At 57.0% G+C, this 16,936-nt stretch overlaps 11 protein-coding genes across 11 annotated transcripts; 4 read left to right on the forward strand and 7 right to left on the reverse strand.

The window, feature by feature from the left end:
• Positions 1-100: 100 nt before the first annotated feature.
• On the reverse strand, positions 101-748 carry MRET_3427 (ankyrin repeat domain protein; the record flags this gene model as incomplete). The annotated part of the gene is made up of 1 exon (XM_027630054.1): positions 101-748. The coding sequence occupies one exon, from the start codon at positions 746-748 to the stop codon at positions 101-103; it is 648 nt and encodes a 215-aa protein (XP_027486144.1).
• A 235-nt stretch (positions 749-983) lies between these two features.
• MRET_3428 (Sds3-like protein) lies at positions 984-2,780 on the forward strand (the record flags this gene model as incomplete). Its single annotated transcript, XM_027630055.1, has 1 exon — positions 984-2,780. The coding sequence occupies one exon, from the start codon at positions 984-986 to the stop codon at positions 2,778-2,780; it is 1,797 nt and encodes a 598-aa protein (XP_027485997.1).
• A 13-nt stretch (positions 2,781-2,793) lies between these two features.
• Positions 2,794-4,119, reverse strand: MRET_3429 (pyruvate dehydrogenase kinase 2/3/4; the record flags this gene model as incomplete). Its single annotated transcript, XM_027630056.1, has 1 exon — positions 2,794-4,119. The coding sequence occupies one exon, from the start codon at positions 4,117-4,119 to the stop codon at positions 2,794-2,796; it is 1,326 nt and encodes a 441-aa protein (XP_027486142.1).
• Positions 4,120-4,439: 320 nt separating this feature from the next.
• Positions 4,440-5,353, forward strand: MRET_3430 (F-type H+-transporting ATPase subunit b; the record flags this gene model as incomplete). The annotated part of the gene is made up of 5 exons (XM_027630057.1): positions 4,440-4,473; positions 4,501-4,576; positions 4,645-4,664; positions 4,703-5,287; positions 5,328-5,353. The coding sequence occupies 5 exons, from the start codon at positions 4,440-4,442 to the stop codon at positions 5,351-5,353; spliced, it is 741 nt and encodes a 246-aa protein (XP_027485790.1).
• A 44-nt stretch (positions 5,354-5,397) lies between these two features.
• Positions 5,398-6,507, reverse strand: MRET_3431 (cyclin-dependent kinase 7; the record flags this gene model as incomplete). Its single annotated transcript, XM_027630058.1, has 1 exon — positions 5,398-6,507. The coding sequence occupies one exon, from the start codon at positions 6,505-6,507 to the stop codon at positions 5,398-5,400; it is 1,110 nt and encodes a 369-aa protein (XP_027486108.1).
• Positions 6,508-6,612: 105 nt separating this feature from the next.
• On the forward strand, positions 6,613-8,328 carry MRET_3432 (Rab5 GDP/GTP exchange factor; the record flags this gene model as incomplete). Its single annotated transcript, XM_027630059.1, has 1 exon — positions 6,613-8,328. One exon carries the CDS (start codon positions 6,613-6,615, stop codon positions 8,326-8,328), a length of 1,716 nt encoding a protein of 571 aa, XP_027486110.1.
• Positions 8,329-8,338: 10 nt separating this feature from the next.
• Positions 8,339-10,147, reverse strand: MRET_3433 (nucleolar protein 12; the record flags this gene model as incomplete). The annotated part of the gene is made up of 1 exon (XM_027630060.1): positions 8,339-10,147. One exon carries the CDS (start codon positions 10,145-10,147, stop codon positions 8,339-8,341), a length of 1,809 nt encoding a protein of 602 aa, XP_027486109.1.
• Positions 10,148-10,270: 123 nt separating this feature from the next.
• Positions 10,271-11,656, reverse strand: MRET_3434 (hydroxymethylglutaryl-CoA synthase; the record flags this gene model as incomplete). Its single annotated transcript, XM_027630061.1, has 1 exon — positions 10,271-11,656. The coding sequence occupies one exon, from the start codon at positions 11,654-11,656 to the stop codon at positions 10,271-10,273; it is 1,386 nt and encodes a 461-aa protein (XP_027486105.1).
• A 153-nt stretch (positions 11,657-11,809) lies between these two features.
• On the reverse strand, positions 11,810-13,015 carry MRET_3435 (uncharacterized protein; the record flags this gene model as incomplete). Its single annotated transcript, XM_027630062.1, has 1 exon — positions 11,810-13,015. The coding sequence occupies one exon, from the start codon at positions 13,013-13,015 to the stop codon at positions 11,810-11,812; it is 1,206 nt and encodes a 401-aa protein (XP_027486104.1).
• Positions 13,016-13,036: 21 nt separating this feature from the next.
• Positions 13,037-15,226, reverse strand: MRET_3436 (AAA family ATPase; the record flags this gene model as incomplete). The annotated part of the gene is made up of 1 exon (XM_027630063.1): positions 13,037-15,226. One exon carries the CDS (start codon positions 15,224-15,226, stop codon positions 13,037-13,039), a length of 2,190 nt encoding a protein of 729 aa, XP_027486107.1.
• A 45-nt stretch (positions 15,227-15,271) lies between these two features.
• Positions 15,272-16,936, forward strand: MRET_3437 (ubiquinone biosynthesis monooxygenase Coq6; the record flags this gene model as incomplete). Its single annotated transcript, XM_027630064.1, has 1 exon — positions 15,272-16,936. One exon carries the CDS (start codon positions 15,272-15,274, stop codon positions 16,934-16,936), a length of 1,665 nt encoding a protein of 554 aa, XP_027486106.1.

The raw sequence follows: 16,936 nt of genomic DNA on the forward strand, positions 1-16,936 counted from the left end.
TGAGCGGGCCGCACACCAATGAGAGAGCTATACATGTGGGGCGAATCTCAACGGCCTGCGCAAACAAAGTGGATGTGGAGGCTATGAGCTTACGTGCCTTCTACGCCTCCGACACATGGAGGTTGTCCGTACGCGTGGTCAGGTCATCCGTGGACTGAGGTGATGGCCTTGCATTGTCACACAAGTGAGAGAGAAGCATTTGTACGACTTCCTCGCGATCAGTCATTTGTGCCTCTGACATAGGACCACGGCCCGCCTTATTCCGTACATCCCATAGTGCGCGCTCGCTCTGCATTTCATCATGGTGCGCAAGCTCGGCTTTGCGTGCATCCTCAGACTCGTCTTTTTCTTCTAGATTTTTTTCCGCATGGCGTTGATGTTCCCGCTGGTCTTCTTCTGCACGCAGACGCTTGGCCGTTACTTCGTCTTGCATCTCGAGGGCCTCGATACGATCGACTAGCGCCTCTGCCACATTTAAATGACCATTAAAGGCGGCCCAGTGAAGCGGTGTATTCCCAGATTCATTTTGCATGAGCAAGATCTCCAGATTCGCTTGCGGAAGCACTTGACGCACGAACTCTAGATGACCATTCGCCGCTGCATAATGCAACGCCGTGTTGCCCGAATCATTTGAAGAAGCAAGCGCAGCAGTCACATCGAGCTCCTTCTTGAGAATATTCCAGACTTCAAGATCGCCCGTGCGGGCAGCCCACAGGACATCATCTACCTGTGTGTCTGTCAAACTCATATCCCAGGAGCAGCGCTTGATTCCGGTGGATGGAAGGGCTTGGGGTCATGCGTCCCAAAAAGTATTCAGCATGACTAAATAAAAAGTTATGGTCGGGTGCGTTTTGGTGCCTTGCGCTTGCGGCTGATTGGGGTTTCCATACGATCAACTCACATCGTACCTGTCCAAAGACCCATTGCAGTACAGGAGCTATCGCTGCTAGTATCCTGTAGTGCGTTGCCCCGGAATAGGTTGTATGGACATGTCTGCATCTGGTACGGAGGAAGTTGAAATTCATCGCACTCCCACTGAGCCAACCGAGCAAGCCACGTCACCTTTGACGTCGGATGCGGAAACAGAACCTCTTTCCATGGACGAAGAGGATGGTATGAATGTGCAAAAAAGTGTAGAAGATCATGTATCAATGCCTCAGAAGGAGGTTCATATGGAGCCCTCCGCAACATCCGAGCAGCCAGCGGGCCAGTTGGGCGACGAGAGTGACTTGACAGACGAGTCCGATCAAGCCAAGCCAAATCCTGAGTCCATTGAACACGAACCTGTGAAAGAAGATGAAGATTCGTCTCTCTCAGAAGACGTTGGTGATCATACCCTGAAGCCTGGCGGTAATGAGGCGGAGTCACAACACAGCGCTTTAGATGGTCTCGCTGTCTTGGCGGCATCGGAGACAGAGGGTGAGAAACATGAAGATGTTGACGCGATCGCTCCTTCATCATCCGTTTTGACGCCGGAAGCCTCGCAGGACGAGGCAACAGAAGACATGGAAGCAGATGACGAAGGAGAAGAGGACGACGAGGAAGAGCCCATACCAAATAAAGGAGCACGTAAAGAGCCATCTCTGCACCGTGCCGTCATGGCTGCTGTAGGAAAGCGTCGTGCAGCAGCCACGGGTGGTGCACCGAGTCTGCTCGTGCAGCCCGATGCAGATGCCTCGAATCCGCCATCAGCAAGCACGAGCCGACAGGGCAGTCCCGTGGAAGACGTGCAGACCAAAGAAGAGACACCGGCAGAAGAAGAGTCTGCTGAGACGGGTGGGCAGGCTACGGAGGCTGCTGAGAACGAAGATGAGGCCTCCGATCATCGCCAAGAAGCGCTCGAGCAACTGACGCGCATCGAGTTGGGCTTTGTTATGCTGCGACAGCGACTTTATGCAGAACGCATAGAGGAGTTGGAACGCGAGGCAAACATGATCCATCAGGGCACGCATCCAGAAATTCAAATGCTACATACCCTTATTGATCTGCGCAAGGAAAAGCGACTCAGGTACCTGGGTATGTGGCTGCAGTGCCGCCTTCGTGAACATGAACGGCGGGCGCAGGCGGAGGAAAAGATTGCATGGGTCAACTGGCGCGACCGTGCAGCATCGTTGCGACGCGATATGATGGGTGAGATGGACCGCAAGCGACGCAAGCTGGAGCGCGAAAAGCGCATGCTCGATGCGCCGCAACCCATGCGCAGATATCAGCCATTCGAAGCTGAATTTGCGCACAAACCACCTTCTTATTCGCGGTGGACACGGCAAAGGCCTGACCAGTACTTGCCCTATGGTGCCTCACTGCGAGACCCACGCAGCTTTGTGGCCTTCCCGGACGTTCGCGGCCTAGAAGAGTACGACGCGTGGATGGACATGGAGCAGATGGGCATTCGTCCTGTGCCCATGCCGCCACCCACGTACTTGCGACCTGATGACATGCCCCCGCATGAGATGTACGCTGCGCCATCGTACGCGGGCGGCTTACCTGGCAGCGAGCCTATGGGATACTATGGACCGCCCGAGGCGGGTCCGCCGTACGTCGAGCATTCACGGCCTTTGCCGCCGGTGGCCGCGCCATACGAGGGCATGTACGTCGAGCCGATGGAAATGTCATCGCATCCTGCAGATCTTGAAGGGGCACCGCCAGCGGCCGCACCACCCCTGCCCCCGTCGCGAGGACTCCCAGCCCAGCTCGGACCGCCGCCGTCTGCTGCAGGTCGACCGCCATTTGCGGCCGAGCAGCCGATGGGCATACCCATATCGCATGTGGTACGTGCATAATACATATGATACACTAAGGGAGCGGTTCGCTACTGCTAGAGAGGCGATTCAAGTGCAGGTAGACATCTGTGCCGTAGCCTTCCATCGAGATAAGCTTAAGGTCGCCGCCAAAGTAGCGGGCGTACAAACGCGCGAGCGGAAGGCCGTAGCCGAAGCCAGCCATAGGAGCAAGGAAGTCGGACGTCTGGAAGTCCGGGTCCAAGTCGTCCGGCCGAGCCGTGGTATACGTGTACGTCCACACTAAAGGGACTTCGCTGCGGGGGATACCACCTCCTTCGTCGCTGATTTTAATCGTAATGTCTTCTTTGCCTTCCACAACAATGACCTTGATCGGTGGATAGTGATCCTCACGCTCTACGCCGTAGCGCTCGACCACCGCACGCAGCGAATTTTTCATGAGCTCAAATATCATGTGGTTTAGGTGGCTGGGCATATACATAAACATGAGATTTGGAGGGCACACCAGTTGCACAGGCGGTGCACGAAACAGGCCATAGTGTTCCTCACACACAAACCGGGCATTCTCGATCGCCTCGTGAGCTACCGCGCCCACGTTGGTATTCGTGCATATGATCCCCACGAATTTCTCTGGCTCCGTGCCGCTCACGTCACTGATCGCACCTTTGGTAGCCTGTGTCGCTAAATAGTTGAGAGCGCCCTTCTTGGGCGCCATACACGATCGACCGAGCGCAATGTGCTGCCCAATGAGCATGCGGATGCCAATACGAGACATATGGAAACGGTCGAGGAACGTTTGCATACCTGCCTTATCTTCATCGCCGCCCTTCGCCCGCTTGTATTCCAAAATGCCCTGGGCTAATGTCACGACCACTGCATCGTGTCGGTGTTTAACACGCTCCAGGCACCGCGTGAAACTGTTATTGAATTCAATCAAAGACAAAGGCCATTCCACGTCGTCCATTTGTGCTTGGATCCCGTAGCTGAGCATCGGGCGTCGCCGTGTATTCATATTCTCGGCACGTTTGCTGTTGACTGTGAGGTGCGCCTTGGACAGACCATCGTCTAGTGACGCATTTTCTTGTAGACTAGGGTTCGGTGTCGCAGGTAGTTGATCGGTGTCCATATCTTGAAGTGATGCCCTGTACAACTTTTGCTGCAATGACTCAGGCAAGTGCGGTTGAGGGAATGACACGAGTTCCTCAAACGACTGCGCGTACCAATTTTTGACTTTGATAATCGAAGGCATGTCGGACATATTGTCCGGAAGCTCTTGCAAATCCTTGACACGGTGTGCTAGACGAACAGGTAGTTCGTCCATCAAGAACGAACCCGCAAGGTATAATGTGCCAGGATTGGCATTCCGTCCAAAGATGACCATTTGCCGTAAGGAAACAGCAGTGGGAGCAAATGAAGCAAACTTATTGATTTTTGACCATAGCTTGGATGATATGTTGTATGCCCTGTACGTTAGAATAGGGATACGTACATCCCTCGGATGTTGGTTCTCTACGCCGGCTCTCGAGCCATACAGCTCGAGTCCTTGTCGATGGAGTCAACCCCAGATCGGACGTCGCCTTCTTGCCACGTGGTGTCACGTGCCGTCATGCCAGCGGGCCAGGTCCGACCTGCTCCGTACACGCCGTGGGCGGAAAAGCCACTCGGGCCTCTTTTGTCCACCAGCTGCGTAGAATCATCATGATGGCCTCTCGGATCGCTTCCCGCAGCGCGCAGGGTAAGTCGCGATCACCTAACATGGCAGCTGCGACTCGCCGCGTTCTCTCCGCTTCGGTGCCGCGCCAGGCCGTGATGCCCGCTTCGATGATGACAAGCACTCCGTATGTACCATGGCGGTTGATGGAGAATGGTAATACTAACACAGGCGCGTCTTTCGCCACGAATGCAGTACTCGCTTCTACTCTGACAGTATGTTTCCACGACCATAATCAGAGCTAACCGCGCAGAGCCGACGCCTGAGGCCAAGGCTACGTCCATCATTGACTCGCTCCCAGGCAACAGCCTCATCTCAAAGACGACGTGGGTGACGCTCGGTGCCGGTCTCACTGCCTTTGGCGTATCGAATGAGCTCTACGTTGCCAACGATGAGACCGTGATCCTTGCTGGCTTCCTGATTTTCGCCACGCTTCTTGGACGTAGCGTGGCCAAGCCCTACACCAACTGGGCTGACTCGACGATCGCCAAGATTTCCGGCATCCTGAACGAAGCTCGTTCGGGTCACACACAGGCTATCCAGACTCGTATTGACTCGGTTAACGAGAAGAAAGACGTTGTCGATGTGACCAAGGGTCTCTACGATCTTGCCAAGGAGACCGTGCAGGCCGAGAAGGAGGCCTTTGAGTTGAAGCAAAAGACACAGCTTGCCGCCGAGGTGAAGCAGGTGCTAGACAGCTGGGTGCGCTACGAGGCCCAGGAGCGTGACGCTGAGCAGCGTCTCCTGACTGAAACCGTTATTGAGAAGGTTACACAGACGCTGCGCGACGACAAGACTCAAAAGCAGATCCTCGACGGTGCTGTGGCTGAGATTGAACGTACGTTTTATTCACGATGGATGATGGCTAATGTACACAGAGCTTGTGAAGAGCAAGAAGATCTAAGATATAGGAGGATGTATGTAGCATGGCTCACGATGCTTCTCTCCTTATGAAAATGCCACTAGGTGTGCAAGGCGACGACGCTTGGCAATCTCTTCTTCGGTCAGTGTTCGCTTTTGGCCGGCGGTGGTGCCTGTTGTTGGTGCGTCTTGGGGTACAGGAAGAGTTTCCTCCTTGGCTTCAGTGGCAGTTGGTATAGACGATGCGGGCCTGGGCAGGTTAACAGGTGATGTAGGCAAAACACCTGTACGGAAGTAGTCGTGCTGCAGCGCCTCGGAGGAGCGAAGCCGACGAAGTGGATCATAGCGCAGGCATTGGCTCAAAAAGTCAAGCGATTCGGGCGACGCAGCGGTAAATAAGAGAGATAGGTTTTGCTTGGGAAATTGCTCAAACGGTCGGTAGAGGGGAAGGGACTGGTGCTGAGGCCAATCAGCACTCGTGGGCGTACCAAGAGCACGGAAAATAGTGGTAAGCTGAGCGGCATCGGATTCGCCTGGTAGGTACGGTGTACGAAGCATGAGTTCAGCAAAAATGCATCCCACAGCCCACATGTCAACAGCAGCTGAATACGCTCGACTGCCCAACAAGAGCTCAGGAGCACGATACCAACGTGTCACGACCTGTGACGTCATCCGAGCACCAGGATCGCCGCATTCTCTTGCCAAACCAAAGTCAGCAATTTTGAGCTCACCGCTAGGCGATACGAGCAAGTTACCAGGCTTTAAATCGCGATGAAGGCACCAATTCCTGTGGCAGTATTCGATACCCCGACAAAGCATATTCATCCAGCTTTTGATATCGCTCTCTCGAAACAGTAGAGAGCGGTCCTTGATTATAGCTTCTAGATCTGTGTTGAGGTATTCAAGCACAAGATTAATGGATTGTGTGGATGCTCCTGATGAAAATACATCCAGCAAGGCCACAATATTAGGGTGCTGAAGTTCTTTGAGGAATTTGAACTCGCGCATAGCCGTAATATCAATGCCGTCACGCGTCCCAGCAGCAGCCACTTTGAGCTTTTTGATAGCTACTTTGGCGCCAGTTTCCGCATCCCGTGCCAGAAATACGGAGGCAAAGGTACCTTCACCGATCTTGTCGATTTTTTCATACTTAGAGCGTACCTTGTCGTTCAGTTCCTGCGTCTCTCTACTGGCCATAGTGGCGTCTGGGCAATTCAGGGTCCGCCAAACATCAATAGGCCCAATTTAGGAAGTGGAGGCATCCCAAGGCTCGTGCCCTTATACCAACAGTACCATTAGCGCATGGAGCGAGAACAAGATCTCCAAAGTGAGCCTGTTGAGAATGAGCAGGTCGCTAATGAACAGAAAGTCTCTGAGTCTGTCGTGGGAGCAGATCATCCTGGACAGTTGAATGATACCACTCCCAATAAGCCTGAACCTAGAGAAGACACGAGTTCACAAGAAACAACTCCTACGGCCCGTGCCAATGACAAGGGTAAGGAGAGATCTATCGATCCCGTGCCACCTGAGGAAAGTAATACTTATACATCAAAGCGAGCTCAGGTACCTACTGAGAAGCCTTTTGACTTTAATCGGTTTCTCGAGCAAATGAAGCATAAGAGCGCTGTGCCTGTCAACGAGTACGTTAGGAGTTTTTTCCGCGGCTTCACGAGGCGCCCTTACAAGCCAGATGAACAGGCGAAACTGATTTTCGACTTTCTCGACTTTATTGCTGCGCGTATGCTTGAAGCGACTGTATTTGCAGAGCTGCCACCGAGAGAGTTTGATCAAGCAACTGAAGCCATGGAAAAACTCGTGATGAATCGCCTGTATACCTATACTTTTCCGCCTGCCATTGCGATGGAGGGTCGTTGGACGGTACAGACTGACGATTTAGAACGTGACCGTGTCTTATCAGAACGCATTCGCTTGTTTGCTTGGGTGCGTGAAGAACAATTGGACGTCAAAAAAGGCCAGCACTCGGAGCGGTTCTACATTTTTGCGGCGCAGGAGCTCAACAAGGTCAACCACTACAAAGCGCCTCGTGATAAAATGATTTGTATTCTCAACTGCTGTAAAGTAATCTTTGGACTGATTCGACACCTTGGCTCTGATGAGAGTGCCGATGCTTTCATGCCATTGTTGATTTTGGTGGTACTGCGTGCAAATCCACCCAACTTGATTTCGAATTGGGAGTACATTCAGCGCTTTCGCAGTCCACCACGCCGGTCAAGCGAGTCAGAATATTATTTGTCGAGTCTTGCCGGTGCTATTGCCTTTATTGAGCAGATGGATCACACGACACTCTCCCACACTACACAACTTGAGCTCGATGAGCGTATTCAGCGCGAGGCAGCCCGTATGGAGGAGGAAGCAGCCGAGAAAAGTGAGTCAACATCGCGGCCCTTCTCAGTCACAGCCTCCATGGCCGCCGTATCGTTGGCCGACGACACTCGTGCCTTTATCCAGCGCACCGGCGAAGCAGCGCGTCATGGTCTGAATCGCCTCTTTACAGAACGTCCTGACATGATTGGTTCTGAAATGCAACCTATGCCATCTACGCGAGTTGCCTCTCAGCCAGAAACGCCGGCTCCCTCGACCATACCCAACTCGAAGCCTGCGCGTGGCGAGGCACCAAATGCGCCACTACGTGGTCCTGTGTCGAGTCCTATGCTGCCAGATTCGCCTGCGTCTGTATCCACACCGCATACCCGAACGGATGCCGTGCCGCGCTGGCGCAGTGGGCTTGTACCTCGTTTTGGTGAAGATGAGGATGACGACTTGCGCGATTCGCCGTCGCATCATGTGGCCGCTATACGCTACGCTGAAGAAGACCAGTCGTTAGTGGCAGGCGAGGAACACCAAGACGAAGAAGAGGTATCAGTTGACGTCTCTGTGGCCATACAAACACTGCAGTCGATCTTCCCACAAGCTGATTCGTCGGTCCTGCAACTCGTGCTGGAAGAATGTGGCTATCATGTAGAGACCTCGATTGACCGTCTGCTGGAAATGACATAGCCACATCCACTCACGCTGCTTTGCCTTTAGCCCTCGTCATTTTTTTGGCCGCGCCACGCTGTGGAAGCTTTACGCGTTCACGACCTTGGCCCACCTTCGACGTCAGTTTGTGCGCTTGCTTCTTTTCATGCTTCTTTTGCAGACGTCGAGCCTGGCGCTCGGGATCTGATTTCTTGGCCAGATCGCGTTGCTCCTTGGACAATGTGGCCAAGTACGCTGCTTTGGCTCTACCGGGCCGCGCCAGCGTGGGAGACGAGCCATTCGGAGTAGGAGCTCCGCTCGATCGGGAGCGAGCCAGGCTTTCCGGTATGGACCGCTTGTTGGGTGTCTTCGGTGCGTCCGACACGGGCCGCCGCCGCTTGCGCTCATCACCGGTCGTGGCCTTGCATCGCGACACACGCAACGCTCGCTTATGGAGCTTGATGCGTCGACGGAACTCTTGGCCTTCTTGGAGGTTGATTTTTTTAGCACTTTGGACTTCCCCTTGTCGCGAGATCTGAGGCCGTCCAGCAGCCACAAAAGCTTCCTCAGCTTCAGCTAAAGCCACCATTTCATCCACGCACAGCGGATCAACGAACTTTACGTACGCAAAGCCCTTTCCAAGCTGCGTTGCTTTATCGCGCACAATACGCACACTCTGAACCCATTCACCAGGCAATGGCTCCGTGTGAACGGGAGTGCCATCAAGTCGAACAGCATGAGAAGTGACTTCGGGCGGTGGTCCACGTTCCTCGCACATGAGCTTTTCGAACAGTCCACGCACTTCCTCTTCATGTGCCTCAAAGTCCAGATTTCCCACGAAAATCGTGCGTTTGGGATCAATCGTACTAGCGCTCCGGTGACTCAGGGGAGTGCCGTCAGGGAGCATCACCTTGTCAAGTTCAGCGTCGACGATCTCGTGCATGTCCAAGGATTGTACCACATCCGCCCGCAAGTGTCGTTCATGAAATAGGGTATTATCCAGCGCACGAGCAAGAAGCGTCGTCAGGATGGGACCAGTGAGTTTCTCCTCCAGTGCATTCGATGCTTGCTTGTGTTTATGTACCAGAGAGGGATCTCCCAAGCGCACATATGCATTCACGCTATCTGCGCGCTCATTCAGGTCCAGATTAATATACGCGATTTTGCGTTTCTGCTCTGATGTAAGGGGTGGGGGTGCCTCTTTTTCAGAGATGCCTTTCAGCTCACGGAATTTACGTGCTCGTTCACGCCGCTTATCTCCCACAGCCGAGCCAGGGGACACGCCAGACATGTCAGACGTCGGGACACGGAAAGAAACGCTTCGAAAACGGAGTGATACAACTTCTGTGCACGATGGGTAGGGCGAAACACGCACAATGTGTCGTTGCAGCTCTTTGCGGACAGCACGACTCGTCATAGCAGATATGGGCACGTTACCCAAGAATATAGTGCGCTTGTTCCGTGCTTCTTCTGTGTCATTTTCGTCTTCGAGTGTGGGCTTCTTTTTGCGCTTCTTGTCCAATGCGCCACTCAACACCATCTCTGCTGTCTTTTCTTCGTCCCAATCACCGTCTTCCTGAGACGATGCATTGTCCTCGTCGTTTGCATCTTGATTCAATGTTTCACTTTTTTCTTGTTTGTCGTCATCGATGGATTCGTCTTCTCCCTCTTCGTCGTCGTCGTCGTCGTCCTCGTCCACATGGTCTTCCTCACCATGTTCGGCATGATCGTCGTGCTCATGGAGGAGGGGCTTCTGGGCAGGGGGCGGTGCTGAAAACATGGCATCGAGTTCAGCATCAAAAGACCCCTTTGAGGCTGTACTAGGCGCTGATGCGCCCGTGGATCCTTCACGCGGCATGGAGGAGCACCCAAGACAGGCGCATCAGGGCCGGTTGGACCCACTTTTTTCGGATCACGTGCTCTGCGACGCGCCGCCTCAGGTATAGAAAAAGCAGGGGCCTACGACGTGTATGGTATGTGCCTAGATGGACCTTTTTTCATAGAAACGACGGAACTTTTCATCCACATTCTTGAGGTAGTATGAGTGGGGCCAGATATCCTCGAGGCTGCCTTTCGGCTCATAACTGACAGCATTGTGCGTCTTTTCGCGTGTCTGCAGCGCATCCACGTAAGCAGATGGGGAGACAATCTGCATGTTCTGGAGACGCGCTTCCAGATTCAGCGTCTGGCGAATATTCTCCGTGGATCCAGCCACGCGGATTGTGAAAATGGACGCGGCGCAGCCTGAGCCAAACGAGTACATGAGTACGCGCTTGCCCTGGAGATCTGTGTCAGGCACGTTAGAGACGAGCGAGGCGAGGCCGCCGTATAGGGACCCCGAATACATATTACCGCAGCGGCGCACCGTCGTCATACCTGGCTCGAGCTTGGATGCCATGGCCGACTTGCTCCATGCCATGAATGTTTTTTCCAAGTCCTTGTTCATGATGCTCTGATGGCGGTCCACTTCTTTGAACTCCTGTGGGATGGAGGCATACTTTTCGCTGGCTGCGTCCACCAAATAGTCGTTGAAGAAAAGACGCGCAAAGCCTTTTTGCACGAGTTTAGCGTAGGGACTGTGCAAAATAGCAAAGTCAACTTGGTCCATCGTGAAGGCAGTGCGTTCATCCGACGACTTTTTCTCAAAGGTGGGTAGGCCTTTCTTCTCAGCCATCTTGGCGTATTTGAGGCGGAAGGCATCGTAGGCCTTATCAATGGAGCCCAGGTAGGCATAAAGCGTCTGTGGTCCATCGACCTGGGGGTACTCCGACGAAAGGTCGGGCTTGTAGAAGTCCCACATGTTTGACATGTGCGAGCCGTGAATCGGTTCCAACACGAGAGGCGCATCGGGTCCGATGAGCATGGCCACGGAGCCTGCACCGCCGACTGGGCGCGCACTGCCCTCGGCATAGATGGCAATGTCACCAGCAAACACAAGCGCGTCGCGACCATCCCAGCTGCTGCTCTCCATCCAGTTCACTGCATTAAAAAGTGCGGCCGTGCCACCGTAGCACGCGTTCTTGGAATCAATACCTTCAATGTCGGTGTTGCCGTGTTTTTCAAACAGGTCCATCAGCACTGTTTTGACCGACTTGGACTTGTCAATGATGGTCTCTGTGCCGACATCAATACGACCAATCGACTTTGGGTCGATATGGTATTTTTCAAGCAGGTTGGACACGGTCGTCAGCGCAAACGAGTTAATGTCTTCGCGGTCGTCTGTGAAGGCCATGTATTGCTGACCGAAGCCGATGGTGTACTTGCCCTTGGATACGCCATCAAAATCCTCAAGTTCATCCTCTGAGATGCAGCGCTTGGGAAAATACACCTCGATGGCCTTGATACCAATGTTGGTAGGGCGTTCCATGCTGAAAAAGAGGGTAGGAGTGGGTGTGTCGACCATTTCGAACGCCAGCGTAGAGGGCTTTATACGCAGGGCGTGTCAGACGCTTACGAAAGCATGTGACACGAATGGCGTGGTTTGCTGGGGGGCCTACGCAAGCTATTGGGGCTTTATGCGTCACGAAGCCGAATCGCGCAGTGAGCGACTTTGGCCCCAAATCCACGGTGGGGGCGTGGAGGTATGAGTCGCGATAGGAGCGGTCTCGGCCATCTGGGGCACGAGTGAGCGGCGTTTCCGAGAGGAAGTGGGAGGCATGGGCGACATGGATGCGGGGCGCTTTCGGAGTGTGCCGCGCTGCTCAAAGACGGAGAGAATAGCGCGTCGGAATTCATGTTCTTCCCGCATCCAGACAGAGGAGACGCGACGACTGGGTGCGGTGCGTGGATCTATCGCCATATCTTCTGTGACCCAGTCTTCGAGTTCTTTTTCAAAGCTCGTATCATCCAGTAGATCTGCATCGAGTTCAGCAGCGTCGTGCAGTGGGTCGTCGTCAGCGAACCATTCGTCGTCGTGCACCTGGGTCTTGATGCCCAGTGATGGTGGTATACCGGAAGGGCGCTGGCGTTTTCGATCGCCCGAATCTGGCTGGGTATATGGATGCACCAAGGACGATGGGAATGTGTACGTGTCTGGGCGGGTGCGGGGCACCAGCTCCTCCAGCGCGAGGTCAGCCCACACACTCACGTCCGGAGACAGCTCTTCAGGCACGCGGAAGAGGGATGCATACGATCGCTCACATGGCCCTGGACCAACGCGCTGAAATGGCCATGTGGGGGCAGCCGACGTGGTTTGCATTTGTGCTCGCCATTGCAGGTGGGGCGCGAGCGCAACATGGCCGTCTGCATCGACGCTGTACGGCAAAGGCCCTGGCTCTTCGTCATGGGACTCGAGTGCAGATTTAGCATGTATAGACCCGGTAGCGACAGAGCATAGCGCTTCTTTTTGCGAGCTTGCCAGCATGCGCATCGACATGTGTGAACAAATACGCGGATCGAGCTTCGGCTGTGAAGATCCGGAAGGCTGAAGCGTATGCGGGGCATGATGGATCCAGTAGGCATTGCCCAAAGGATACGATGGATGCTGCTCTACCGGCAGCGTGTCGTGATGCAAGTCTTCCGTGGCAGGCAGCAAATGTTCCGGCACCTGGATCACCTCGTCCTGCAGGGATGTGGGCGGGACGGGCTCGTCCTCAATGAACGGGTGCTGCGTGATAGGATTGAAAGATTGCGGATCCAACGACTGTAGCAGCTGTGGAAAAGCCAGCTGTGACGCGTTCGCTGCCTCTACGCCGCGTCGGCGCGGCAGCAGATGCGCCTCCAGCATGGCGTGGGTGGAGGTATAAGACTACAGGGTCATTTTCTGGCGCCACTGCTCGTAGTGCGCCAGCATCGACGGCGTGATGCGACGTTGCATCGCACGTGCCGCCTTGTCGAAGTGCCTATGAGAGATGCGGGTGCACGAGAGATCTTCTTTTAGCGCGCACAGGCCGGCTTCTTGACAGATCGCGACGACTTCGGCGCCTGAGCACCCCATGGCCAGCTCGGCGACTACGCGCAGATCGACGTCCTCATCCAGGGCCATGCGTTTCGTGCGCATCGTTAAGATACGTTCGCGGACGGTGGCGTTGGGCATGCCCACGTACAAGAGACGATCGATGCGGCCAGGGCGGAGTAGAGCCGGGTCAATGCATTCGGGCCGATTCGTGGCCGCCACGACCACGACGTGGCTCTCGGCATCGATGCCGTCCATTTCGGTGAGCAGGCTCGCGACCATGCGGTCACTTGAGCCTGCACTCTGGTCCATACCGCGCACGCCTGATATAGCATCGAGTTCATCGAAAAAGACAATTGACGGGGCTGCCGTGCGAGCGCGTCGAAACACGTCGCGGATCGCCCGCTCCGATTCGCCCACGTACTTGCTCACCAGCTCTGGGCCACGCACGGCAAGGAAGTTGAGCCCACTTTCGCGCGCGAGTGCCTTGGCGGTGAGTGTTTTGCTGCATCCAGGCGGCCCATACAGCAAGGCACCGCGGGGTGGATCTATCCCGAGCCGGGCGAACGAGGCGGCATGCTTCAGGGGCCACTCGACACACTCTTGGACCTGCCGCTTGATGCTCGCGTCGTCGTCATCGGCAATATGATCCCATGTCACCTTGGGCGTTTCGACGAACACTTCGCGCATGGCGGAGGGCCGTACGATGTTCTGCGCCGCGCTAAAGTCGGACATGCACACCTTGTCGGGGCTGTGCGTGAGCGAAAGCGACGCGAGCGAGTCTGCCAAAGGCGCGTGTAGGCGGCGCGCTATCGTGGCCATACCTGCCTCGCGAACCAGCGCGGCCAAGTCGGCCCCGACGTAGCCGTGCGTCCGCGTGGCCAAGTCGTTCAGATCCTGCTCGGACAACGAGTGCGGCACATGCTTGAGCATCACTTGGAGAATCGCGTGCCGAGCGAGCGAGTCTGGTACCCCGATCTCAATGTCGCGATCGAGGCGACCAGGCCGACGGAGCGCAGGATCGACGGCATTGGGCCGATTCGTAGCGGCGATCACCACGACATGATGCGACTCTATGCCGTCTAGGAGTGTCAGCAGCGTCGCGACGACGCGTCGTTCGACTTCGCCTGCTCCCTCAGCATGCAGAGATGCATCGCCATCGCGTCTCGGTGCCAATGCGTCAATTTCGTCCATAATAATGATGCTGCGTGCATGCGACGCGGCACTTTCAAAGACGGCGCGCAGCTTGGACTCGGTCTCGCCGTGGTACACGGAGGAGAGTTCAGGGCCATTTATCGTGAGTACGTGCGCGTGCAGCGAGGCGGCGACGGTCCGTGCCAGCGACGTTTTGCCTGTGCCGGGTGGGCCGTACAGCAGCACACCACGCGGCGGAGTGAGGCCGTACTGCGCAAAGAGCTGCGGCTGCGTGAGGGGCAGCTCGATGAGCGTGCGTATCGCGGCGATCTGTGTGTCGAGACCGCCGAGGGCGTGGTACGCCGAGGCATCGACGAGCGGCGCCGCTTGCGCCGTTTCCTCGAGGGTCAAGTGCGTGTCTCGCGTCACGAGGACCACGTCGCTCGTCGCGTTGGACGGGCGCAGCGGTCGCGCCTCATACACATGCCCGAGCAGCGTGATACGCCACGCTCTATCGAGGGCGACGGCCCCCATATCCACGAGCGTGTGCATCAGCAAGGCGTGCAGCAGGGGCGTCGGGGCCGTATCCAAGGCGACCGTCAGACGCGGCACGGTCGGTGCATCCCGCACGCACGCCACGATCACGTCTCGGCCCAGGGGATCTGCCGAGAGGCTGGACACAGACACGCCTGGCGCCTGCGCATCAAAATCGGGCCACACCGTGCCGGCCCACAGCGGCGTGGGGGCGTGTGTCGAACGGAGGAGCACATGCGCACCGGTCGGGATCCCGCTCCGTTTGAGGGCATCAGCTCGCACCAGCACGCGCGTATCATCGGCTGCGCTCGCGCTCGCCGTGCGAATATGCACGGGGAGCGCCTCGGTGGTCCCCTGCAGCGACGGTGGCGGCATACCAAGACAGGGGCCGCGCGTCGCATTTTCTTTGTCAGCCACCATATGCTGAGGTTGAAGGTGACGGGCCTGCTACGTCGCCGGTGCGTGCACACGGCGGCGCGACAGAGCGATGTGGTCGTGATTGGTGCGGGCGTCGTGGGCATGGCGATGCTGGCGGGACTGGTGTCGAGTCAGCGCATGGCGCCGATGCACGTCACGATGATCGATGCGAACCAGGTGCACGGCTACGGCGGATGGATGGATCGGATGCGGGAGCGCACGCGAGCGGCAACGGACCGGCACGACGGCATTCCCTGGGAGAACCGGGTGATTAGTATGACGGCGGAGAATCTCGGCTGGCTGCGCACGATCGGTGCGGAGGCGTACCTGGATGCGAGCCGTATGCGCGCCGTCGATCGGATCCGCGTGTGGGACGGCTTGACGGATGCGGCCGCCGAGTTTTCGAACGAAACAACGCTTTCGACGATGGTTGAGCTGTCGAATTTGCAGCAGGCGCTGTACCGCTACGTGCAGGACCGCTTGCCGCGCAGCCGCCTGCGCCTCACGATCCAAGACGCCGCGCGAGTCGCGCGCATCGAGGCTGATACGCCGGACGACTGGCCGCGCATCACCTTTCAGGACGAGGCGGGCGAGCATGTGGTGCGCACGCGCCTGCTGGTGGGCGCGGATGGCGCGCGCTCGCCGGTGCGGACGTTTGCGGGTATTGAGAGCTATGGATGGTCGTATGGATGCAAGGGCCTCGTGGCGACGCTGCGCACGGGTCTGCACACGCGCAGCGCGGAGCCTGTGGTCGACACGATGGCGTGGCAGCGGTTCATGCCGACGGGCACCCTGGCGTGCCTCCCGCTCTCGCCGACAGCCGGCACGATTGTGTGGGCGCTGCCGCCCGAGTTGTGTGATCCGATCGTCGCGATGCATCGAGCGGCGCGCGTGCATTGCGACGGCACGTCGAGTGTGCTGGCGACGCTGATATCCGCGGCGTTCCGTCTGCCATGGGCGCTCCTCGAGCCGATCCTGTATGGCGTGAGCACGACGGCGCCCGAGGCCTTGGAGCGGCGCGTCCTGGACGTCATGGCGTCGTATGAGCAGAGCGGCGCGGCGCCCAGCGCCTTTACCGGCGCGGTGCCGCCCTGGGGCGACGCCGTCGATGCGCGTGGCGTCGCGAGTTTCCCGCTGCAGCTCAAGCATGCGGGATGCTACATCGGCAGCCGTCTGCAGCACCCAGGCCCGCTCTCCACGGCGCTCACGGCGGCGCTCACGGCGCTGTCCCTGACGCCGGGCGGCGCCGCGCGCGGGGGCGGACAGGGCCGCACCGTGCTCGTCGGCGACGCGGCGCACTCGACGCATCCCCTCGCCGGCCAGGGCCTGAACATGGGCCTGCAGGACGTGCGTGCGCTGTGCGAGGCCCTGCAGGATGCCTCGCTGCATGGCATGGATATCGGCACGCACCAGGCGCTGCAGCCGTACGAGCGCGCGCGCTACCTGCCGAATCAGATCATGCTGAGTGTCACGGACCATCTGCACTGGCTGTTTGCGACGCGCCCCGCCTCGCCGTACACGCATCCGATGCATCCGCTACAGCGCAGCCTACGGGAACAGGCGCTCCGCGCGCTGGTCTGGGCGCGCTCGACGGGGCTGGACGTCGTGAATGAGCTCGGGCCGCTCAAGCGCCTGCTGACCGCCGGCGCCGGCTCGGCTCGGTCGTAG

Source organism: Malassezia restricta, chromosome VI (genome assembly GCF_003290485.1).
Source record: "Malassezia restricta chromosome VI, complete sequence".
Lineage (NCBI taxonomy): Eukaryota > Fungi > Basidiomycota > Malasseziomycetes > Malasseziales > Malasseziaceae > Malassezia > Malassezia restricta.